This window comes from Coenobita brevimanus, chromosome 53 (genome assembly GCF_032717465.1).
Source record: "Coenobita brevimanus isolate Jiangsu-jjx chromosome 53, ASM3271746v2, whole genome shotgun sequence".
In the NCBI taxonomy this organism is placed as follows: domain Eukaryota; kingdom Metazoa; phylum Arthropoda; class Malacostraca; order Decapoda; family Coenobitidae; genus Coenobita; species Coenobita brevimanus.
The window spans coordinates 39,383,934-39,411,269 of record NC_137006.1 but is presented as its reverse complement, the minus strand read 5'-3'; the positions used below and the strand labels follow the sequence as shown (position 1 = coordinate 39,411,269).

Here is a 27,336-nt window from a genome sequence, read left to right as displayed (position 1 = left end):
TAGAGACTTCATTATATACAAACACTAGTGGATTTCCCACCTTGAATGGAAGAGACTGTGAGCTTGCACACCATGCGCTATGACTATCACTGGCTGCATTATGTCTGTTCCCACCACATTATGTCCCAATTTTTCCGCAGTATGACCGTCTGCATCATAATTCGGGGTCTCTGGCTGCATTATCTCTATCACTGCAGAGTAGTACGGTTTTAAAAAAAATGGCCAGCTTCCTCCAACCACCTTATGTCTATCGGTTGCGCATTGTGACCATTTTTTGGCCTTAAATATTGCTTTCCGTGTTATGTGAGTTTCGTGCACTAGGATCGCGCGTTGTGCGTGAGGTGACTGTATACAGACATACCACAGTTTAACGATGTAATTGGTTAGGTAAATCCCCATCATTAGGCAGGGTATTGTATATCAGGGTACTTTTAACATGTAATGTGGAGTGTTTGCCAGCCTTGGGTTTACCCCCCAAACCAAGCCCAAAACCCACCCAAATGAGCAAAAAAAAAAAAAAAGTTTAAAGCAAATCTAAATGGCCTAACAGCTGTCAGGGAAGCTAATCTAAGCCTAACACTCAGTGATGACTCTAAGAGCTGCCTGGAACCACTGGCTGACTCACTTCTTCTTCATTTCTACAACATTCATGGCCTCTCCTCTAACTTTCTCTCTATTGAACATCCATCTCTCCTACTCTAAACCTCACCTTCTCTTCCTTACCAAGACTCAGCTGTCTGATGCAACTGACAGCAAACCCTTCTCTGTATCCTCCTACCTTCTCTATACTCATTTCAAAGTCAAGGGTGGCTGTTGTGTATATGTACGCAATGACTTATCTTGCTCTCGTGTTCCTGAACTTGATTCTTCTGAATCATCTACTCTCTGGCTTCGGCTCTCCTGTCATTTTCTGACTAAATATATCTACGCTGTTTACTTATCCCCTAATTCTACTGACTATCAAAACTTCTTTGACTATCTTACTTCTACAATGGAACACATTCTATCCTCTGAAATCTCCATTCTAGGAGATTTCAATGTTCACCACCACCTTTGGCTCTCCTCTCCTTTCACTGATCCACCTGGTGAACAATCCTACATCTTTTCTATCCTTAATGACCTACAGCAGGTTGTACAACACCCTACCCGTATTCCTGATCACCTTGGAGAGGGCTCCAACATACATGACCTCTTCCTTACAACGAATCCTTCTCCTTAAGTTGTTAATCTTTCCACTCCATTGGGCTCCTCTGATCACAACCTTATTACTTTAACTTGTCCTATCACTCCGGTACAGCCTGCAGACCCTCCAAAGACATGTCAACTGTGGCACTTTGGAGCTGCGGATTGGGAGGCCCTCAGGCAGTACTTCTTTGATTCTCCCTGGAATGATTATTGCTTCCGTGACCGGAAACCATCTGGGTGTGCCATGCACATAATGGAGGTTATTCTCTCGGTCATGGAAGCATACATTCCTTTCTCATATCCTTTGACTAGTGCATGAAAGCCTTGGTTTAATCACGCTTGTTCTAATGCTGTCCGCAACAAGGAGAGGGCCTATGAAAGGTACCAGAGCCCCCCCCCCCGAATCACATCTTTTTTTATGTTTCTGCCCGGAATCATGCTAAGTCTCTTCTTCGCTCTACTAAAAATAATTTCATCCATACTAAATGCTCTCAACTCTCCAACTTGAATTCTTCTCGCTCCTTCTGGCACCTTGCCAAAAACCTTTCTAACAACTTTAACTCATCATCCTTCCTACCTCTTTTCTACTCTGATGGTTCTGTAGCCATTCCTCCTACCGGCAAAGCAGACCTATTCGCTCAGAATTTCTCCTCCAATTCCACCTTAGACAATTCCAGTGCTGCTCTGACTTCCTCATGGCCGACATTAAAATTTCTTCAGCTGATTTATTTTCTGCCATCACTGGCCTCAATACTAACAAGGCATATGGGCCTGATGGAGTCCCTCCTGTTGTCCACAAGAACTTGCTGGAAGTTTACTCTTATTCAGTCAGTCCCAAAGAAGGGTGACCATTCCCAACCCTCTAACTATCGTCCAACTGCTTTAACATCCTGTGTCTTAAAATTTTTCAAGTCTATTCTTAAGAGAAAACATTTAGAGCATCTTTCCTATCACAATCTTCTTTCTGATCGTCAGTATGGGTTCCGTCAGGGACACTCCACTGGCAATCTTCTCGCCTACCTTTCAGACTCCTGGTCATCCTCCTTTCGGGACTTTGGCGAAAGGTTTGCCATCACACTTGACATCTCAAAGGCTTTCCATCGAGTCTGGCATAAATCATTAATTTCCAAACTGCCCTCTTACGGTTTTTATCCTTCTGTCTATGCCTTTATCTACAGCTTCTGGTCATTCTATAGCCGCTGTTGTAGATGGCCAACGTTCTTCTCCTAGATCTATCAACAGTGGTGTTCCTCAGGGCTCTGTCCTATCACCAACTCTCTCACTTTCATTCATCAATGATCTTCTAAGCTGTACATCTAACCCTACCTACTCATACGCTGATGATTCCACCCTTCACCTTTCCATTCGGTTTCAGCAACGTCCATCTCAGCAGTTAGTTCAACAAACAAGGGATGAGGCTATGGCACACCTAATGTCTGACTTGGTTCGTATCTCTGACTGGGGTAAAAATAATCTTCTTGTTATTAATGCATCAAAGACTCAGTTTTTACACCTACCAACCCAACAAAATCTTCCACAGGAGTACCCAATTATGTTTAATAATATCCAGCTCAAGCCTGCATCTTCCTTGAACATGCTTGGGGTTTCATTCACTCTTGGAAAGATCATATTACATCTCTTGTAATATCAGCTTCCAAGAGACTGGGTGTGCTAAGCTGACTCCGTACCTTCTTTACCCCTGCACAACTGTTGACTTTATCTCTATCTATCTATATACCTAGGCTGCTTCCCCCAAGGAAAGGGAGGTAGCCGAGACAGGACGACTCACTCTCCATTTACTCATCCATTCAAACACATTCATTCGCATCTTAGCCCCAAAGGGGAGAACGGACAGATCCTCACCGCATCACACCGCACAAGGGTCAACTGCGCAATGCAAGCAGTGACATCCACAGCAGGGCCCGACAGCAGAACTGGTTTACCCCTGCCACATCATAACAGACCCATCCCCTTACCCGCACCTGACCTGACTAGCTGATCAGACCAAATGCGGGAGAATATCCCCTCAGGGCTGCGTCATCACTTATTCATTCACAATTTCTCTCCATTTATTTCTGTCACGCACAGCCACTCTTCCTTGCTCAACAGACATCCCTCTCGCATCCAGCGCTCTCTTCACACTGTCCATCCATCCTATTCGTGGTCTTCCTCTCAGTCTTACACCTCTCACATCAGATCTAGTTATCTTTTTCACCAATCGCTCATTATCCATTCTCTCCATATGCCCAAACCATTGCAACACCCTCTGCTCAACTCTACCAGCCATCTCCCAAACAACTCCAGTTCTCCTTCGCACTTCATCATTTCGCACTCGATCCATACGCGTCACTCCACACATACTCCTCAGACATCTCATCTCCATTACATTCAAACTTTTCCTCTCTGCTACACCCATATTCCATGTTTCAGCCCCATATAACGCAGTTGGTACCACAACACCCTCATACAGCCTTCTCTTTACATCCATTCTAAGCAAACGACATTTAAACACTTTTTTCATTCCTCCCAGCACCTTTCCTACTTCATTTATTCTAAAATTCACTTCTGCATCTATTCTTCCATCCACAGCAACATGTGACCCTAGATATTTAAAACAATCTACCTCCTCAAGCAACTCACCATTCAAAACTATATTCATCCCCCTACCATCTATCAACCTCGTACACTTCATCACTTTACTCTTATTCTCATTTACTTTCAATTTCCTCCTTTCACACACCCTTCCAAACTCCTCTACCAACTGTCTCAATCTCTCCTCTGAATCAGTCACCAGTGCAGTATCATCTGCAAACAGCAGCTGCTTCAGATTCCACTCTCCTCCATCAACATTTACCAGACTCAGACCACCTAAAACTCTTGCATTCACCTCCCTTACAACACCATCCATGTAAATATTAAACAACCAAGGCGACATCACACATCCCTGTCGCAGCCCCACTCTCACGGGAAACCAATCACTCACAGCATTTCCCACTCTTACACACGCTCTACTATTTACATAAAAACTTTTCACCCCTTTTAGTAACCTACCATCAAGTCCATACAATCTTAAAACAGTCCACAAAGCCTCCCTATCAATTCTATCATACGCTTTCTCTAAATCCATAAATGCCCAAAACACATCCCTGCCTTTCGCTAAATACTTTTCACACACTTGTCTCACAGCAAACACCTGATCAACGCATCCCCTCCCTCTCCTAAAGCCACACTGCTCATCACTAATCACTCCCTCTGTACCCTCTCTAACTCTCATAATTAACACTCTACCATACACTTTACCTACAACACTCAACAGACTTATACCCCTAAAGCTAGTACATTCATACTTATCACCCATGCCTTTATACAATGGGACCACACAAGCACTTGCCCAGTCAATTGGCACCATACTTTTCTCAAAGCACACATTCAATAATCTTACTAACCAGTCAACAATAGTCACTCCACCACCCTTCAGGCATTCCACAGCACACCCATCCATACCTGCAGCTTTCCCTGTTTTCATCTCCTTTACTGCCTTCTCCACTTCCTCCTTCGTGATCAAAGAATCATTCAACTCTCCCAACACATTTATTCCTTGCACTCTTCTATCTGCCACAATCTCAGCCACACTTTCCTCCTCTACATTTAACAATCTTTCAAAATACTCTGCCCATCTCTTCCTTACTGCATCCATCTCAATTAACATCCTTCCATCCTCTGCTTTTACTCGTTCTTCCTTCCCAGACTCTCCCTTTCGCACCCTTTTCACCTCCTTCCAAAACATTTTCTTATTCTGTTGAAAATTCTCTGTCAGCCGCCTACCCCACCTCTCATCTGCTGCCACTTTAGCATCACGCACAGCCCTTCTCGCTCTATTCCTCTTTTCCTTATACCTTTCATATGACATCTCATCCTTCCTCTGCAGCCACACTTCATATGCACGTCTCTTCTCAGCCACAGCCATACTTACTTCCTCGCACCACCATTCACTTCCTTTTCTTACACCACCACCCACACGTCTCACACCACACACCTCTTCTGCATGCCCCACCACAGCACTCTTAAACAACTGCCATTCCTCCTCCACACTGCCATTTTCCCGATCTTTCACTGCGTTCCACTCATCTTTCAATTTCTCCTGATACTCTATCTTTTTCTCTCTTTTATCCAACTCACTCACTTTCAAAACCTCCCTGCCACACCTAACCCTCCTAGCTCTCACCCATCTCTTACCTACTCTTAACTTTCCCTCCACCAGGTAGTGGTTATATTCGCCCTTGTGTAGAGTACAACTCTCATGTGTGGGGAGGCTTCCCACATAGAGCTCTTCTCAATAGGGTGCAGTCAAAGGCTTTCATCTCATTAACTCTCCTCCTCTTACTCGTTCCCTTCAACCTCTGTCTCTTCGCTGCACTATTGCCTCTTTATCTCTTTTCTATTGCTAATTTCATGGTCACTGCTCCTTTGAACTGTCTGCTTGCATCCCTCCACTTCTACGATGGGCGCCTAGCACCCATCTAGCATCAAACTCTCATCCCTTTTCTGTCCAACTCTCTAATGCAAGAGTTAACCATTACTCCCAGTCCTTCATTTATGCAACAGGTTAACTCTGGAACTGTCTCCCTCTGTCTGTATTTCCTACTTCCTATGATTTCCAGTCTTTCAACGACAGTGTGTCCAGGAATCCTGAAATGAACAGATTTTGATTTTGGCTCACTTTTGTATTGCTTTTGTCTTTTTCTTGGAAGGAATTGTTTGCAGGCTCCTAGCCTTTGGTTCCTTCTTATTCGCATAAAAATAAATAAATAAATAAATAACTCACTAAAACTAACAAATAAAATCTGAAAATCATCAAATATAAGTCTGCAAAAAATCAGGCTTTGTAGACTTTATCCCAGAATGACAATTTTCACCCAACCTTTGGCTAAAACACATGAATCAAAGACTAAAAACAGCTTATAAATCAACCTATACACATAATTTTAGTTTAAAATATCATCAAAATCGGTTCTGAAAAAATAATAACCCATCATTAAACCAGGGTTTGGCCATCGTTAGGTGGGGTATGGTGGTATTTCTACCCCCATCGTTAAGCCGGGGTATCGCATCTAGGGGCATCATGAATCAAGGAATTACTGTACATATATATATATACATATACATACATACATAATGCATATTCGTTTCACTTATTTCATTTTCGAAGGTTCCAACATGCTGGCATGCGTCGGCCTTGGCCATCTAATGGTGGTTCTCCACACTGCTTGATCTCTGGTGGATTCCCTAATCAGTCCCTTATTCCTGAGGTCACACTCAAAGACCTCGACTCAGGTCTTTTTCGGTCTACCTCTTCCAATCCTACATCCTAACATTAACACTTGTCACTTTCTGCACCTATTTATCATCCCCCATCCTCTCCACATGACCAAACCATCTCAATCTGCCTATCCTCATTACAACACCAATACACTCCAGTCTCATCCAACCTCTCCAAATCTTCCGTTGTAAACCTAGCCCCCCCATGCCTCACACTGAAGGACGAGCTGCACATCCACCAAATCATTGTTATTTCTGTACAATTGAGCCTGTGAATATCCTCTTCCTTCACTGCCCAGGTCTCACTGCCATACAGCATTACACTACTAACACAAGCCACATACAAAGATCCCTAAGTATGGAGGGAGAGCCCTCTCAGTGTCTGGAGAGGCAACAGTTCCCTGAACTTCTTCCAAACAATCCTCACTCAAAATGCTAGCTCCAGCCCCACCTCCAGCACGTCCTATGTCTCCCAAATAACAAAACTCTTCCACACACTCAAGACTCTCACCAGCAAGATTAATCCTTTCATGCCTGACAATCTCCACATGCTCTCCCTGACACATCTCACACATGAAATCAGCGTCATCTCACAGCCTTCCTCTAATACCACTACATTCTTATGCATCCACTTATCACAAACACTGCACAAGATGGAATTACTTCGCATGCCTTTGTGCAAATCGCACATAGCCACTCTCGTTCTTCTTTGACAGTACCACTACCAGCCCTAGATACCATCACTTTTTTTTTATCTGCATTTACTCTTAAGCCCTTGTGCCCCATACCATCTCTCCACTTCCTAAATCTTTCCTCTGTTTCCCTTTCATTCTCTGCAATCAACATCAAACCATCAGCATACAACATCTCCCACGGGTGTCCATTTCTGAAGTCATGTGACAGGGCTTCAAGTACCACGATAAACAACAAGGGGTTCAAGACTGCCCCCTGATGCACACCAACATTCATGGAAAACTCACCAATCAAATCTCCATTCACCCTTACCTGGGTGCAAACACCCACATACATAGCCATAACCATCCTAACCAGCTGCTCCTTTGATCCCAAACTTTCTCATGGCCCACTTTACCACCCCCTATATTATGTATAATTATACATGATGCTGGAAAGTGATGCTATCACACTGGGGTATTGATATACTCAGGTGGATCTACTGCCCTGTTATACAAAAATCCCTCAACTCCCTCTTTATCCTCCAAAAGGAGAATGGTGGACAGCAGGAGAAGGGTAACTTCAGCCTGCAGTCATTCAGATGAGTGGGGCCATAACAATAATAACAAAATATCAAAACATTAACAATAAAAAATAAAATGTATGTCCAACTTCATCTGGTGGCAGTGTGTCACAATAAAAGTTAGCATAGCACTGAACTGGTAGTTACACTAATGTCTGAGTACTGCAAATTTTGGCAAAGTTGTGGCTGAAAGGTCATACGGCCATATTACAAGTCAAATCCGATCACCTTCGGGAAGGAGGGTTATGGTGGTCTTAAAATAGCAAACCCAATACCACAGTCTGAATCCTACTGTAAAATTGGGAATTATATTGGAATTTAATGTGTCTTGGTATTAATTTCAATACTCTAACTCCACAGATGCACCAGAACATCCTTGACAAACAACAATAATGATGCATATTATTTCACAATGTAAGTGAACAGAATGCCCTGAAGCAGCTATGTTTGGACAAGGAAAGGTTAATAGTAGCTGGCCCTCCATATGCATGAATTCACTATGTGCAGGTCTGGTTATTCACGGGTTATTGAACCATCTCAAAAAACACATTCAATGTGTAAATTCAAATCTCTGATAACATTTGGAGTACTGCAATGTGTTTTTAGACAATCATTTACTGTAATTAAATTATAGTTGCTGAGGACATTTTGGGGTGTGGATATTCATCATTTGCAGGTAAGTTACGGCATATCTCCCATGAATATGGAGGACTGACTGTATATGTAAGTACGTATCAAATATATATCTGCACAGTACTGAGTTAGTATACATATCAGTGCAAACTGGTGTATCAGGTTAATATATAAGCTTTTAACTGAATGGTTCCTTCACTTTAACTTCACCAATAATTGTCATTTCTCCATCTTCAATGCTCAGTTGCTACTACAGATTAACATTACACTATGATTCTAGTCCCAAACATGTGCTATGGAAACGATGTAGTACCACAGCATTATCTTATTCTATCACTGAGCTGGGTGAAAATAACCTGCAAAAGGACAAATATTTGGGTCAAGTTAAGGTGAAAGAACTACTGCATACTCAGCACCAAACCTGGCGTACCACCAGAAGTCCGGCCAGTACAGTACCTTCTGCCAACCACATCACCAAAAGAAGATAGAATGATATTAATTATAAATTTTAAAGAAGAAGATGAAGAAAAAAAACAGTAAACTGTCAATCCCATACTGACCCCTTCCGGAGTGTAGGAGTCTGACCTTAGGCTACAGTAGCCCAGAAAATTTGATGGTAAATCAACCTACTCCTGTGGTAGCATTACAGATAATTTATTATTTAAAAAAAAAAAAAAAAAAAAAAAAAAAAAAAAACTCCAGTCAACTCTGGGACTCAAGCTGTAGCACTGAACATTGTACTCCGAGAGGTATACCACCAGACCAAATGCATCTTATTAATGACAGGCGATATTACATCATTCATTGCAATATTCTTATATAACTAACTCAACAGAAGAAATTATTCTTGGTCTATCTATCTATCTATTGCCAGATGCCTCAATCCCGTTTGGGGTGGCCACAAACAAATCACCTCCAAGTTGCCCTGTCCCCCACCATTTCACTGCCCTGCTCCCAACTCACACCCCCCTCTCTCATATACCTCTCCACCCCATCCCTCCATCTAATCCTCGGCCTCCCCCTCCCTCTTCCCCCCTCCACCTCACTCACATACACTCTCTTCGTCAGTCTTTCACCCTCCATCCTCTCCACATGGCCAAACCACCTCAGTGTGTTCCTCATAACGCTGCCTATCACATCCACATCCACACCACAATGCTCCTTTATATCCTCATTCGTCAGCCCGTCTCTCCATGTGACTCCACAGGCTCCTCTTAAATAACTCATTTCCACTGCTCTCACTCTTGACTTGTGTCCTTCCAACAATGTCCAAGCTTCACTTCCATACGTTAGAGTTGGTATCACAATACCATCATGTAGTAACGTTTTCACTTCCATGCTCACTTCCCTGTTTCTTATCACTGATTTCAAAGAACCAGCAACCTTTCTTCCCTGCTGTACCCTTTCAAGCACTTCACCCTCCAAACCTCCATCCTTACTCATCACACTACCCAAGTACTTAAACGTACTCACATTTTCCAATTCCTCACCATCCAACCTCGCTGTACATTCACTGATTTCACCTCTCTCAAAGACCATCACTTTATTCTTCCCTACATTCACCTTTAGATTCCGTTTCTTATACACTCTCCCAAACTCATCCACCAAGCCTTGCAGCTCCCCTTCGTCTTCACTCAACAACACAGTATCATCTGCACACAACAGTACAGGGAGTTTCCAAACACTATCCTCTCTCACCAGGGCCACTCCAACATCCACTACCCTACCTTGTACCTCTTTTATTACCCCATCCATGTACAGATTGAACAACCATGGAGACATGACACATCCCTGTTTCAACCCAACTTTCAAAGAGAAAAATTCACTTAGTTCACCATCCACACGCACTGCAGCCTTCGCACCATCGTACATACTCTTCACAGCATTCAACAACTTCCCATCTACTCCATATATTCTTAACACTTTCCACAATCCTTGTCTATCCACCCTGCCATATGCTTTCTCCAAATCCATGAAAGCCACATACAACTTCTTTCCCTTCTCTAGAAACTTTTCCACTAAAGATCTAAGAATGAAATATCTGATCTACACAACCTCTTCCCTTCCTAAAGCCTCCCTGTTCTTCTCCAACTAATTTCTCTGTTCTTTCTCTAACTCTGTCAATAAGTATCCTACCATACACTTTTCCTATTATACTAAGAAGACAAATGCCCCTATGATTACCACACACTTCTTTTTCCCCTTTTCCTTTGTACAAGGGAATAATTATACCTGACTTCCAATCCTCCGGGACTCTACCTTCCTCCCAGGCCAATCTGCACATCTTCCACATCCATTCTACTACTATCTCTCCCCCATGCTTCAGCATTTCACCACACACTCCATCAATTCCTGGGGCACAATACCATAATCTCAAGTAAAGTAAGTCAGTAGTACAGTAAAATTCATGAGTATACCCCCATGAATTTTTTTTGTAGCCTGCACAAACTTTTCTAAGTCCCTTCAATCCAATGATATATTTTGTATCCTATTCCTTCTACCAACAGACAATTTTATTAGGTATTGAAGAGACTTTTTGAACTGGAGAGATTAGACAGAGCCTTTATTTGCCTCTTCACTATACATGAGCACCCAACAGCTGAATATATTATCTGGAAACAGTATGAATAAATAAATATGTCACCAGACTGAAGAGGTTCAATTCAATACCTTGACTAACTGATGGATTATTACTGTGAAACACAGACACCTTAGAAATCAGCCTGAATAAATAATACAGTATTTAAGTTGTAAAATGAAATGCATATACTGAGGTTACAAATGTCAAAAAATATCTTCAAAATACTGATACATGAAAACAATCATTACGCCCATCAAGATGGCACTGATATAGCTACAATTCTAAGGCTCTGTCTATGTCTCAATATACAGTTTTAGGCTATTTTCTAGTAATGAATCCTATATACTGTGGATGGTGGGGGCGCTCACCATCCACTCACTCAATGTAGTGCTGCTCTCGGGTGTCTGCCCTGTCCTCTCCTCCATCCTTCTTTCCATCCATCTTCTTCTATCTTTCTTTCCTTCATTCTTTCCTCGTACTTCTGACTACGGATGAATTTACATTCCCACTTCTGTCTTTCATTCCTTCATTCTTTCCTCTTCCTTCTGCCTATGGGTGACTCTTCACTGAATGACAAGCCAAATGGTTTCCTGTACACCAAGAAACAATTTACCGTGCTGGGTGGTAACCATATAACCAAATTTTGGTGCCTGGTGGTTTAGTGGATAATTATTGTGCTCCAGTCGGATTGAGCCAGTGAAGGTTTATATCCAAGGGATGGTTGGGGTTTATTGCTCACGTAATGCCACTCAGAGATGAGTGAGATTGGTCACTCTCATCTTAAATGTCAGGACCAACTACCTAGCCCCGGGCTCCTACGCTCCTCATGGGGCAACGTAGGATTGGATGATGGATGAATGGATGGATGGAATCCTATATCAAAACAAGTCCATTTCTCATTAGCTCCAGAACTACAATTACTGATGACCTCATAGTCTCGCTCATAATTCACCTTTTAGGTCATTAGTGCTATGGCTGCAACTTTGTAATGGCCATGAACCAAATTGATGCAGCAGTTTTTCCCCAATAATTAGCCCAAGAACAACCTGAGTTTTCTTACTTTGCAGGACACCCTGTATATGCTAGGTTTCACAGCAATATTGTTCATAAAACCATATCAGATAAAATGAGACTAAAGCACAAAATCACCTAGAAGTGACAATAAGATAAGTAGCACACTCTATTCCTTCAATCCAATGATGTATTTTTATCTTATTCTTGCAATCTCTTCTTTTATTTTTCCCAGGCTTAAGGGAGACATCTTCTAGCGAAGGGGTTAATGAAAGCTATAAGTAGCTCTTCAATCTGAAAAGCTTATCCTATGGTGAATAAGATTGTCTAGAGATGGCAAAAACAAAATGTAAAATACACTGTCGAAGTGAACAGCTTACCACACAGTTGTTGGGTTATCAGTCACATCTACATGGTGACAACTCAGTGATAAATATGCATGGATGCCTTACTAAAAAAAAAAGCTATTATAGGTGCAATAAGTTTGAAGAAGTGAATGGGGTTCTATAAAGAGAGAATGGGGTAAACATATAAGTTGCTGCTGTTGATGTGATCCCAGGCTCATCTGAATGTGAACACGGACAGCATGGTAAAGATGTCCTTAAGCATTCCAACACCTTCCTTCAGAGGATAGGATAGGAGCTGAGAGACATTTGTATAAGCAGGCAGCAGAGCTACCTGATCATATCAATGCCACTGTGAGAAGGCATCCCTCTCCTGCACTAGCCAAATAAAGATAAATAAATAAATAAATAAATAAATACTCACCATCAGCAGTCTGAGGTAGCAGTGTGTTAATGATCTGTGCCTGTCCAGTGTTGTTGCGGTAGAGGAAGCACTGGAAGCAATAAAGCACAGCACAGCGCAGGATGAACGGCTGCTTGTCATTCACCATCGACATCAACAATGTTACGATGGCTGGTCTGAAGGATACACACATTCATCACATTTCAACTACTGTATCAACATACATGCAACTTCTGATAAAACATGCAATAATTACCACCTGCATTGCAAAGCGAGCAGAGTGGTTATGTTTTCAGTTGTGACACTGGCTGGTTGGCTTTGTTTGTGTATGGATAAACAAGATATCTCATGAATGGTTTGAGCTATTAACATGAAACTTTCAGGGTATCAAGATATGGCCATAATCTTGGATGAGTTCGAAAATGGGCACTCAGGATCAAGGACAAGGCCACCAAAATTACTGCAAAAGGTCAACTAGTTGAGCTTTGGTGACCCTGACCTTGAGCCTGAGTGCCCATTTTCGAACTCGTCCAAGATTTTGGCCATATCTTGATACCCTGGAAGTTTCATGTTGATAGCTCGAGCCATTCAGGAGAGATCTTGTTTACCCTCACACAAACAAAGCCAGCCAGCCAACCTCACAACTGAAAACATTTCCACTGTGCTTGCTTACCACCAGTGTTGCGAAGCGAGAGGAGTGGTAATGTTTTCAGTTGTGAGGTTGGCTGGCTGGCTTTCTTTATGTTTTACATCCTGAATTTGCAGCAAATCAGAAATGGAAGTGCAAAATTATATGCTGAGGAAAAATTTTCCGGCTAGGTGAGATCCCACTGTGAGATGGCTTCTAGTTCTAATGATATCTACCTGTGAGTGACTCTACATTGAGTGACAAGACAAATGGATTCATGTACACCAGAAACCATTTTCAATGCTGGGTGGTAACCTTATAACCAAATTTTGGTGCCTGGTGATTTAATGGGTAATTACGAAGCTCCAATCTGATTGAGCCGATGAAGTTTTATATTCTAGGGGTGTTTTTTTTTTATGTGAGGAAGAAGGAACCAAAGGCCACGAGAGTGCAATACCTTTTCTCTCCAAGAGAATAACAAAATAGAGGAGAAAGCCAAATTCAAGATCCGATCATATCGAGATGCCTGGACACACTGCGTTTGAAAGACTGGAGATCATAGGAAGCAGGAAATACAGACAGAGGGAGACAGTTCCAGAGTTGGCCTGTTGCATAAATGAAGGACTGGGAGTAATGGTTAACTCTTGCATTAGAGAGCTGGACAGAAAAGGGATGAGAGCTTGCTGCTAGACGAGTGCAACGCGCTCGTCGTAGAGGTGGTGGAATACATGCAGACAGTTCAGAAAAGCAGTGACCATTGAAGTGGCGATAGAAAAAGAGATAAAGATGCAACAGTGCGGCGAAGAGACAGAGGTTGAAGGGAGTCAATAAGAGGAGGAGAGTTAATGAAACGAAAAGCCTTTGACTCCACCCTATTGAGCTGCATGTGGGGAGCCTCCCAACACATGAGAGTTGTACTCCACACAGGGGCGGATAAAACCTGTGTATAAAGTCAACAATTGTGCAGGGGTAAAGAAGGAATGGAGTCGGCTTAGCACACCTAATCTCTTACAAGCAGATTTTACAAGAGATGTAATATGATCTTCCCAAGACAAGCCCCGAGTAAATGAAACCCCAAGCATGTTCAAGGATGATGCAAGATTAAGCTGAATATTATTAAACATTAGTGGGTACACCTGTGGAAGATTCTGTCAGGTTGATAGGTGTAAGAACTGAGTCTTTGATGCATTAAAAACAACAAGATTATTTTTACCCCAGTCAGAGAGACGAGCCAAGTCAGACATTAGGTGTGCCATAGCCTTAACCCTTGTCAGTTGAAGTAACTGCTGAGATGGATGTTGCGGGAACCAAATGGAAAAGTGAAGGGTGGAGTCATCAGCGTATGAGTGGATAGGGTTAGATGTACAGCTTAGAAGGTCACTGATGAATAAAAGGAAGAGAGTTGGTGATAGGACAGAGCCCTGAGGAACACCACTGTTGATAGATCTAGGTGAAGAACGATGACCGTCTACAACAGCGGCCATAGAATGACCAGAAAGGAAGCTAGAGATGAAGGCACAGATAGAAGGATAGAAACCGCAAGAGGGCAGTTTGGAAATTAAAGACTTATGCCAGACTCGATAGAAAGCCTTTGAGATGTCAAGTGCAATGGTAAAGCATTAGCCAGAGTACCGAAAGGAGGATGACAAGGAGTCTGAAAGGTAGGTGAGAAGATCGCCAGTGGAGCGTCCCTGATGGAACCCATACTGATGATCAGAAAGAAGGCTGTGATAGGAAAGATGCTTTAAAATTTTTCTATTAAGAACTGACTCGAAACTTTTGATACAGGATATTAAAGCAATTGGACAATAGTTAGAGGGTTGGGAATGGTCATCCTTCTTTGGGACTGGTTGAATGAGAGCAAATTTCCGGCAAGAAGGAAAGATACAAGTTGACAGACAAAGGCGAAAGAGCTTGCCTAGGCAGGGTTTAAGCACAGATGCACAGTTCTTGAGAACAACAGGAGGGACTCCATCATGCCCATATGCCTTATTAGTATTGAGGCCTGTGAAGGCAGAATGTACATCAGCAGAAGAAATTTTAATGTTAGCCATGAGGAAGTCAGAGGGGGGAAGTGGGGGACGAACAGCACCAGAATCGTCTAAGGTGGAATTGAAGGAGAAAGTCTGAGCGAAAAGATCTGGTTTATCAGTAGAAGGAATAGCTACAGAGCCATCAGAGTAGAAAAGAGTTGGAAAGGATGATGAGGTAAAGTTGTTAGAAAAGTTTTTGGTAAGGTGCCAGAAGGAGCGGGAAGAATTCGAGTTGGAGAGTTGAGAGTATTTAGTAAGGATGAAATTATTATTAGCAGAGCGAAGAACAGACTTAGCACGATTCCGGGCAGAAACGTATAAAAGATGTGATTCAGGGGTGGGTTGGCTTTAGTACCTTTTATAGGCCCTCTCCTTGTTGCAGACGGCATTAGAACAAGCATGATTAAACCAAGGCTTTCTTGCATTAGTCAAAGGATATGAGAATGGAATGTACGCTTCCATGACCGAGAGAATAACCTCTGTAATGCGCAAGGCACACCCAGATGGTTCCCGGCCATGGAAGCAATAATCATTCCAGGGAAAATCAAAGAAGTACTGCCTGAGGGCCTCCCAATCCGCAGCTCCAAAGTGCCACAGACGATGTTTCTTTGGAGGATCCACAGGCAGTACTGGAGCGATAGGACAGGTTAAGGTAATAAGGCTGTGATCAGAGGAGCCCAACGGAGAGAAAAGATTAACAGTGTAAGCAGAAGGATTAGTTGTAAAGAAGTCATGTATGTTGAAGCTCTCTCCAAGGCGGTCAGGGATACGGGTAGGGTGCTGTACAAGCTGCTCTAGGTCATTAAGGATAGAAAAGGTGTAGGCTTGTTCACCAGGTGGATCAGTGAAAGGAGAGGAGAGCCAAAGGTGGTGGTGAACATTGAAATCTCCTAGAATGGAGATTTAAGAGAAAGGAGAAATGGATAGAATGTGTTCCATTGTAGAAGACAGTTGAAGAATATTTGATAGTCAGTAGAATTAAGGGATAAGTAAACAGCGCAGATATATTTAATCAGAGAGTGACAGGAAAGCCGAAGCCAGAGTGTAGAGAATTCAGAAGAATCGAGTTCAGGAACACGAGCGCAAGATAAGTCATTGCGTATATATACACAACAGCCACCTTTGGCTTTGAAATGAGTATAGAGAAAGTAGGAGGATACAGAAAAGGGTTGGCTGTCAGTTGTCTCAGACAGCTAAGTCTCAGTTAGGAAAAGATGGTGAGGTTTAAGTAAGTAAGTAAGTAAGTAAGTAAGTAAATGTTTATTGCTTTATAGTCATATATCCATGTAGGCTATACATTTGAACATTACATAACAAGCAAACGGTCTGTCGAGCCTAAGCTCCCTGACAGACATTTTTATAAACACAATATATAAATTGTGGTTGCTTTAGTTGGATATACCAGCTACAATCGTATGTGTATCAGAAAAAAAGTAAATTATTTAAATATAAACTACAACCTTATGATTATCGGAAATATACATGCATACACTCATACATATATACATACATACATTCATAAATAAATACATATATATCGATATACATACACACATATACATTTACATATATTTTGTACATCCATATTCTCACATACACACATGTGCACATATACAGTATATCCACATACATATACACATACACACATACATACATACACATACACACACACATACACATATATACACACATACATATACATATACATACACATACACATACATATACATATATACACATATACATATACATATATACACACAAATACACATACATATATTCCCACATACATACATACACATACATACATACATAATATATATATATATATATATATATATATATATATATATATATATATATATATATATATTCTCAAAACACATACACACACACACACACACACAAACAGCTACACATTTACATTCACACACATATACATACTATGCATTAATTGTATCATAACTTACGGTGCTTTTGTTCTACCCTAAATTATTACAAAATTATGTGTATTGTGTGTATTGCTGACCTAACAAATAATTTTTCATTTCCCTTTTAAATGTTAGGATATTACTTGACTTAAGGAGAATTTTTTTATCTATTGGTAAACCATTAAACAGTTGAGGGCCAAAAGATATTATAATGTTCTTGAAGAGGGTTGTTCTAAATTGTGGAGAGAATAAATTAATGCTATTACTACGAGTACAGTGGGGCACCAATTTTCGCGCCTAATTGGGTCCAAAAATAATGCGCGAAAGTGGAATTAGCGAAAGTTGGGGCATTGTCTTTATGGCAAAAAGGCTAATTGGTTCCCGGTTATCCTAAAGTGACATCAGATTTTCATTTTCACTTGCAATACAGTACATCAAATCACTATTGTACATTGCATTGTGAGATACAAACAATAAAAACTGTACAGTACACATTATATGAAAAACATACCACAGAGACCAGGTTGAGGTGTTTAATGGATGTTGGGGGTAAGTATCCGAGGCGCGTGGCGGGCTTATTTCCTCCCGACTTTGAATGTCCCGGCCACTTTTTATCACCACCATTGCCTCCCGGCCCTCCCCCCACACCACCAGGCTCTCCCCCCACACCACCAGGCCCTTTCCCCACACTACCAGTTATAGTAGAGGCCATTGAACCGTGAGAATCCAACACAATGGAGGTAGCACGCTCGTACACAATGGCGGGAATGGGTGGACAGAGTGTTGACATGACGTCATTCAAGATGGCGGTGGGTTGCGGGCGGGCGGTGCAGGAAATTCAATGTTCAAAATATTGTCCCAAATCGATTTTTTTCAAACGAAAGTGGAAGTTAGGGAATATTTGGTGCATGCCGCGAAAGTGGATTCCGCGAATCCTGCTGTAGCGAAAGTTGGTGCACTACTGTATTATGTGGGTTTTCTACAAACTTAAATATTTCATTCCCTACATAGACTCTTAAGGTCTTATACATTAGTAGTAATGTAAAATACTTATGAATATTTTCAAAGTTCAACAATTTTGTATTTGAAAACATTGGGGTTGTTGAATCGAATTTACCTAGAAAATATATACATCTTAAAATTTTTTTCTGAGCTACTATTATTTTGTTAAAAAATGAGGGCCAAGTACATGGCCATATGGCTACACAGTACATGAGGTAAGGATAGCATAGTGTATAATAAATGCTGACCATAGCCTCTGTTGTTAGATTATAACGGACTTTGTATAATACACCACACACTTTGGATAACTTTAAACATATTTCATCTATTTGATATTTATAATTTAAATTCTCATCTATGAGTATACCAAGAAATTTTATTTTACTGACATTTTGTATAGTTTCACCATCAAGTAGTAATGGTGGCAAAGAATTTTTTACTGATTGGTTTTTAAAGAAAGTATATTTTGTTTTAGATACATTAAGCTTTAATTTATTACATTTTATCCATTCATTTATTAAATTTAATTCCAAGAGCAAGTTTGTAGGTAATTTATATTTTTGTCTGCTTACAAGAGATTAGTATCATCAGCATATATCGTAAACTTAAATTTTGTGCTGACATTTACTATATCATTAATGTATATTAGAAAAAGAAGTGGCCCAAGGATAGACCCTTGTGGTACACCTTTTGATAATGATTTAAAAGGCGAGAAATTATTGTTACAAAAAACACATTGCATTCTATTACTGAGATAACTATGAAATAGTTTTAGTGGGACACCTCTTATTCCAATATGTTCCAACTTATCAGTTAGAATTTTGTGATCTAATGTGTCAAAAGCTTTCGATAAGTCAATAAATACCCCAACTACATAATACTTTTCTTCTAAGAACTTATAAACATTGTTAACAAACTGTAATACTGCAGATTCTGTTGATCGATCTGTAGGAAACCCATGTTGGTATTCAGATAGTAGGTTATTTTCCTCAAGGTAATGTATTAATCTAACAGCAATTACTTTTTCAAATATTTTACTGAAAGCTGGTACAGTAGTATAGAGATTGGGCGATAATTATTAATATCACTTCTGCTACCTGTCTTATATGTAGGAATAATTTTGGCCTTTTTTAAGTGATCAGGAAACATACTTGTTTTCAATGTAAGGTTGATTATATGAGTCAAAGGTTTAGATATTACATCTGATGTATATCTTAAAACTTTGGGGGATATATCATCATAACCTGGAGCAGCAGACTTTAAAGCATTCAGGTAATTTTCAACTTCAGTCTGTTGTGCTGGAGGTAAGTATACTGAAAAATCAGGAGAGTTATTTAAGTACATGTTATGGTTGTTTTCCATCCCAGCTGATTCTATGTTAGAGATTTTAAAAAAATGTTTATTAAATAAGGTAGAGGTGTCAAAGCTAGGAGGCTTTAATTCAATAGAGTGCACAGAGGTTAAGTTGTTTGTTCTACCAAGTATTGAATTTATAGCTTTCCACTGGGATTTAGGATTTCCTTGACTTTCTTTCAATAAATCTTTGTAATACTTATTCTTTGCTGCTCTTAAAGTTGATGTCAGTTTGTTTCTGTATTGTCGATATTTTTCACCATAGGTCAGTGGCCATTTTTTTGCCAGTCTCTCTAAGCTATTTCTTTTTTTAATGCTGTTTTTTAAAGCCGTTGTTATATATGGACTAATTTCACATTTTCTTTTTATATGAACCATTCTCAATGGAAAATGTTTCTGATATAATGTAATATATATATTATAAAATATGCTATATGAGTTATTGGGCCAGATTGATGTTAATACATAATTCCAATTTACATGGACAAGGTCATATTTGAAGCACTCTACTGCAGAAGATGTTATCATTCTCTTATTAATGGAATAAGTAACATCAGGAGTTCCATGAATATATATAAACTGAGAGATAATTGGGAAGTGATCAGTAATGTCTGTTTGTATTATATAGTTACCAATATTGAATTCGACTTGTGTTGTCCAAATGTGATCTATAAGTGTGGCCAACATGTCAGTTACTCTTGTCAGCTTTGTTATTACGGGAAATAAAGAAAAAGAATACATCACATTGATAAACTCAGAAACAGAGTTGTCATTACTCTTCAACAAATCCAAATTAAAATCCCCTAATATGTAAATCGCTTTGTATTGTTTATCATGGGGAAAGAATTTCTGACATCGAATTTAGAAAGCTGTAAACATTACCACTTGGTGGCCTATAGATACATATGAATAACGACTTTTTATTCATAATAACAGATTCAACACCTTTACATTCTATAAAAGACTCCATTAATGAGAATTCTTTCTGTACTAACGAAAGGTAGTCAGTTGAAATATATATTGCTACATCTTCACCGTACTTATTTCTAGAGTTTGTAAACATATTGTACCCTGATAGTTCATAGAGTGGAGCAAGATGTGGGTCTAACCTTATTTCTGTAAAACCAAGAATATTTATTTCTTTACATTCATTATACAAGACAGTGTCAGTAAAGTGTTGAAGGTTTTTTGGAATTGACTGTATATTCATACTTGATATTGTAAAAGTATTGTTATTACTAGGCAGGGCTAGGTCGTTAACGTAGATAAGTAATCCCTCTAATATCCGAACGCCCAATATCCGAACATCCCCACTAACCGGACATAATCCTCCTGGGATCCAACATTCCCAAAATGGGCCAAAAATGCAAAAAATTCGAAAAAAATCTGACTTTTTTCCCTCCCATAATTTGAAATTCCCGCCTGGCGCCAAACAGCTGTTACACCATGGTCCCTTCACCCCTTCCTTCCTCCCCCTCCCCCCTCCCCTGTCAGGTTGCCATTTGGTATTTTTCATTACCAAGTGTGGGCCAATTTGGTAATGAAAAATTCGTTTGGTAATGAATTAGAATAATGCATTACCAAATGGATTTTTCACATGTATGAGGATACACAGGATGGAGATGGTGGATTGTTTGCTCTCTCTGATTAATCTGCTACCCTACATAGTGTGAAAATAATCAACATGGTGTTAGTTATAAGGAGAGTGATTACATGTATTTCCACTTGTATATATAATTAGTGAAGAATATATGCTAGCTTTACGAATTTGGTAATGAAAAGTTATATTTGACAATGAAAGTTGAGGAGATTGGTAATGTGGCTGTTGCGATCTGGCAACTCTGTTACCCCACCAACATCAACAGTCACAGCTTAACTCCGATGGAGAGCAGATACTCATAACAGTGCAAGCCACAGGTGCTTGTTTTTTGTGAATAAACAGTGAATAAACTGCAATACCTTGCCACTAGAACACACAGGAATTTACAGTGGTGTGCAGTGTTAAGAAATTAGAATTTAGAGTGCAGAGGATTAACTGTGGACTGCAAACTGGCGGTTCAAACCAGTCCAAGACCAAGGGACTTGTAAGTACACAGAATGTTTAATATTGTATAAACTCACCTCTAAAACCTCATTTTATGGTTCTTTTGCATTTATTTCAGTCTTTTATGTCCCTTATTGGTGTGATTTGGGTCTTAAATAGGTGCAATGCATGTCCAGAGGGAGTTGTATAGGTGTTTTTCAGAGTTAGGGTCCATAAGTACTAGTCCATAAGCTGGGGCCCAATATCCGGACAGGACCACTATCCGGACCTGCCTATGACTCTATTGATCCGGATATTGGAGGGGTTACTGTATATTGATTTTGGAATATTTAGATGTCTTAGCTGGGTGTATAATTTACTGATATCTAAGTCATTGTTATATTTATCTTCATGTATAATAAAGGGATCAAATTCCAAGTTATGGGAATCGTTGATGCAGCTCACTAAACTTGGATTATTTAGAATAGTATATAATTCATCATCACTTGCATTGGCAAAAGGTAATTCTTAAGCAAAACCTATTTCGCTAAATTCTTTGATCAAAAGTTTCAGTTAGAGCAGTAACTTATCTATTTCCTCTTGCGTTCTCTGACATTCCTTTGCTGCCGCTGTTTAGCGCCGCCAGCCTCTGCCAGGTCACCAGCAGTTTCACTGGAGACCTTATCACCAGCCCTTCCTGGAGCCGTGGCAGCAGTGGCACCATTAGAGTCTTCTGGTATTGTGTGTGAAGAATCAGCAGTCAAAGCTATCACACTATCGACACCATCAGACACAAAGTCAACAGCACCTGCTGCAGCTGCTCCCTCACCTCCAGTGCTCAAAGTTATCCCTGAAGGTGTTTCCCTGTCAGGTACCCAAGCACTTCCCACTGTTACAGAACCACCAAAACTGCCGTCCGACTCTGTCGAGTTACCCCCACCGCCAGAGGTTGAGCAGCCTGCCCCTCCCACTAATAATGATCGTTGACCACTTTTCTCCTTTATTATTAACTTGGTATATTTAAAGAACGCCATTTTTCCTTCTTGTCCTGCTGCCTCAGCAAGAATCTGATTCTTCTTTATTTCCTGGGATGCCGAACAAAGGTCTTCATTAATGTATATTCCTGTACCCTTGAGTTTCCTGGCATTTCTCATCACTGCTTCACGATCCCCAAAATTGCTGAATCTTACAACAACTGTTCGAGGACGGGAGTGATGAACTGGTCCTACTCGGTGTGCACGTTCTACATTCATTGTAGGTAGTTGAAGCTTCTCTTCCAATAGCTTCAGTACCGTTGCGGATGTTTGTTTTAAGTTTCACCAGGCTGTTCTTGAATCCCAGTCATTCATAAGTTGTTACGTCGACTGTAGTCTTCTTGGTAGTTTAGACGTCTTTTGATTTCATCAATTCTTGTAGATGAGGAGAGGTGGTGCTCAACAGATCGAAAGTTGAAGGAAAGGCCACGAATGTTGCAGAAATGAAGAAGAAGTGAGTCAGACAGTGGTTCCAGGCAGCTCGAGTCATAACCGGGAGAGGGGCGGAAGGTGGGGGCATTTATGGTTCCCCCCCTGGGGCCTCCGAGGCTGTGTGTTGTGACGCCATGATATTTGAAATTTGGAAAAGGAAGTGTAGTGTGTACTGTGCATGAAGTTTGGTGTTGATAGTTAGAGAAATTTGTATTGGATAGCATGCTGGCCTACTCTCTGTGTTACTGAGACACTGAAAAATTTCAGCAATGGGGGATGGTCGGGAACTAGTCCTGAGGACTGATGAAACAGGAGCTCCAGCTCTCCCTGTCATCAGCTTTCCATCCACCTTTGGAGTACCGCCCTGCTCGACTGGTGCTACCGTCTACTCCTCTCAGGGATGAGCGAGGCTGATCACTCTCATCTTAAATGTCAGGACCAACTTGCCTAGCCCCAGGTTCGTACGTTCCTCATGGGGCAACATAGGATTGGATGACGAATGAATGAATGAGTAAACCATTTTCATCATCAACACCATTATTGTGACCATTATAATATACCCTGACCATTCAGCATCATCATCACCATCATCCTGGCTTCATCATCATAACAACATTGTCCATCATCATCATCATCAGCAGCAGCAACAGCAGCAGCAGCACCATTATCCTGACTCTTTCTTCCATAAAAAAGATGGTGGATTGTACAATCCAGAAATAAGGATAGAGAAAGTATAGAAATGGGAGAACTATCAGTGGCATGCACAGTGAAATGAGGCCCATAATCATTCACACATCACTGAAGCCCCAGGAATCCTGACTCCATCTCACAAGCGAAAAATAATCTGTACATGTTATTTGCATTTTTGTATATTTCCCTAAATGTACACCTACCATACAGAGTGATTCTGTACACTATCCACCTAAATACAGGTGTCAAACCCTTGTTCTGTTCCTCCACATATAATGCATCCAAACAATTCAATCTCATACCTGTTCCTTTGTGTTATTAACTTTCATATCTCACTTTCTCTCACATTTGTTACCATATCCATCCACCTTCTTCTTGGCTTACCATGGTTCCTCCCACCTTCAAACTCATTCCCTCCATATGAACATACCATCTACACATTTTCAATAAACATATTCCAAACTCATTCTCTTCCTATCAACATACCATCTATTCATTTTCAATAAACATATTCAAAACTGCTAGAAAATCACTGTTTCATAACCTATCCATGCTATGAGCTCCACAAAAATTCCTGAACAACTGCATTTCCCCTGCTCTGACTCTAGACTTTTCACCAGTGCTGGGAATCAATAACAAAAATGTTAACTTCGATAACGATAACCCAATAACCCCAATTTTTAAGTCAGATATTGATAATTCAATAATTTCAATATCTAGTTACCAGAAGTTAGCAATAATCTGACAAGGACAACTTTTTAAATAAAACAATCAGAAAACAAAGAAAAAAGCTACCTTTGAACTACAGCTATATCTGAACAACAGCTATATCTGAACTATATATTTTATTTATAAAACACATATATACATGTATATGACAACAAATAAAATGAACAACAAAGTACAGTAAACCATCGATGTAACAAACTAACTGGGGGGAGGCGTGGGTCATTATATCCGAATGTTCACTACATCCGATGGTCGTTATTAACCGAGGGATTACCGACCCAAAGTCACTATATCTGTGGAGTCGTATGGTCCTACATGTGCAACCACAACTTACTCTCTGAATTTTCACGTGGAGAATGCAATGGTTTAAGTAATTATATAGTACATGTACAGTAAATACCATCCTGTATGAAGTTGTACATAAAAATACAATGACTATACAGTAATCCCTTTAATATCTGGACACCCAGTAACCAAACACTCCAATGTCTGGACATTTTTGGCCCTGGCCTTCGGAACCCAAAAATGGCCAAAAAACGTAAATAAGCCAAAAAAAATCCAACATTGTTTTTCGCCCACAATTTGAACTTAGAGTGCACCACCGACTAGCTGTGTTTTGCTGCGTGGTTACGCTGACATCCAGTAGGGCGACGCTGCCTCCTCTCCATTTCCCGCCTACCCATTGTCCTGAGTGCACGCTCCTCACCACGGCCGCCCACGTGCTCACTTTTGTGGTGGTGCCCTACCTCCTGCAGGCCCTGCTGTTCCTCTGCTGCCTATTACTTGTGTGTGTGACAATGGCCCCACTGCCAGAGAAGAGGAAATGAGTGGTTCTGACTCTGGAGAAGAGGGAGATACTGGACACGGTGGACGCGGGATGGTCGACGTCACGCATCCTCTGTGAATTCAACCTGGCCCCCTCTACTTTTTTTTTATATTAAGAGATCCCGGGACAAGCTCACCCAGTACATGGCTGACTTCACATCAAAGACCAAACGCAACATGGACAGGAAGGTTATGTACACTCCCAGGTTTGCAGAAATCGACTGCCCCACACTGATTTGGTACCAACAACAACGTGCTGCTGGTGTGCTGGTGTGTGGTACGGAGCTGAAGGCTGCTGCCGAGAAGTTCACAAGGTTACACGACACCCCAGACTTCAAGGCATCCGAGGGTTGGCTCTTTGCTTTCAAGTTACACCACAGACTTCCCAACTGTAAGGCCCATGGTGAAGCTCTGGACGCCAACAAGGAGGGAGCAGAGGAGTTTCGGCAGAAGGCGAAGAGCTTGATGGACAGGAAGGGCCTCACTCACGGTCAAGTCAACAACGCTGACAAAACTGGTCTAGTCCATTACTCACTGCCAAAGAACACTCTAACAGAGGAGATGAAGAAGCATGTATCTGGGCGCAAGCTCTCGAAGCAATGGATATCTGCAAAAGTGTTGCGCCAATGCTAACAGCATGCGCCGGCTCAAGCCCATAATTGTTGGCTGTGTGAAGCAGCCTCGGTGCCTTCATGGGGTGATGGATGTCCTTCCTGTTGTTTGGTACCATTCTTTGACAGCTTGGTTCACAGCCATGATCTTCAAAGACTGATTTCACCAGGTCTTCATCAAGGAGGTCATGCATTACCAGACGAAGACACTGGGAATCCCGCATGACCAGGTAAAAGAATTCCTTCTTCTGGAGTGCACTTGCACATCTGTCCGAAAAGGAGTTGGTGGCTGAGAATTGCCGCATTAGGTGCTTGTTTTTGCCACCTAATACAACTGCTCATATCCAACCAATGGACCAAGAACTGATCGCGGCAATAAAGAGGCTGTACCGTCAGAAGATCCTGGCCAAGGTGATGATTGTTCTCGAGGACAAGGACGAGCGCAGGGAGGGATGGGACACACGAGGCCAGTGTACTTTGGAAAACCTTCGTCTCTACATCATCACGTCAGCCATGTGTGGAGGGAAGTCTCAGTCAAGACTCTGGAAAATGGTTGGTCTCGTCTGCTTCTCAGAGCCGATGTGGTGGTGGTGGGATGAGGGTGTAGAAGCTGCAGTCAAGGAGAAAAGAAGGCTTTTCCGGGAATGGAAGAAGGGTGGTAGCAAAGAGGAATATTTGGCTGCCAAGCGTAGGGTTAGAAGAGAGGTATACAGGGCAAAGTCTGAGTCACAGAGACTTTTACTTGATAGCCTAAATGATGGGGAAAGGAAAACTATGATATTCAGGGTGGCAGGTCAAGTGAAGAGGGATAATCGGGATATTATAGGTAAGCAGTCTGTGAAGAATGATGAAGGAAGGGTAGTGGTGAACAGTGAGGATATTAAAGATGCATGGAGAGAACATTATAACCGGTTGTTGAATGAGGAGTTTGACTGGGACAGGGAAAGTTTGGAGCCAGCAGATCCAGTGTCTGGCCCTTGGCCTTTGATTGATACTCCTACTGTGAGTGAGGCAATAGGCAGGATGAGGGTGGGGAAGGCAGCAGGTGTGTCTGGGTTGACTGCCGAAATGCTGAAGGCCTCAGGCGATATAGGGGTGAGTTTAGTCACTGACCTGATAAATATGATTATTTATGAGTGTGTTGTCCCAGATGATTGGCTGAAGAGTGTAATTGTAAATGTGTATAAAGGGAAGGGTAATGCCCTAGAAAGAGGAAATTATAGAGGTATAAAGCTTTTAGATCAGATAATGAAGGTAATGGAGAGAGTTTTAGAAGGTATGATTAGAGAAAGAGTGAATATTGATGAGATGCAG

The 27,336-nt window shown here is 41.1% G+C and overlaps 1 protein-coding gene across 1 annotated transcript in view; it reads right to left on the bottom strand.

Moving 5' to 3' along the window:
• The window catches only part of p115 (General vesicular transport factor p115), a 371,470-nt gene that overhangs the window by 216,882 nt on the left and 127,252 nt on the right, over nt 1-27,336 (bottom strand). The window contains exon 9 of the mRNA XM_080273185.1: nt 12,753-12,907. Within this exon, the coding sequence (XP_080129311.1) occupies nt 12,753-12,907 (155 nt within the window). The remainder of the gene's footprint in view (nt 1-12,752; nt 12,908-27,336) is intronic.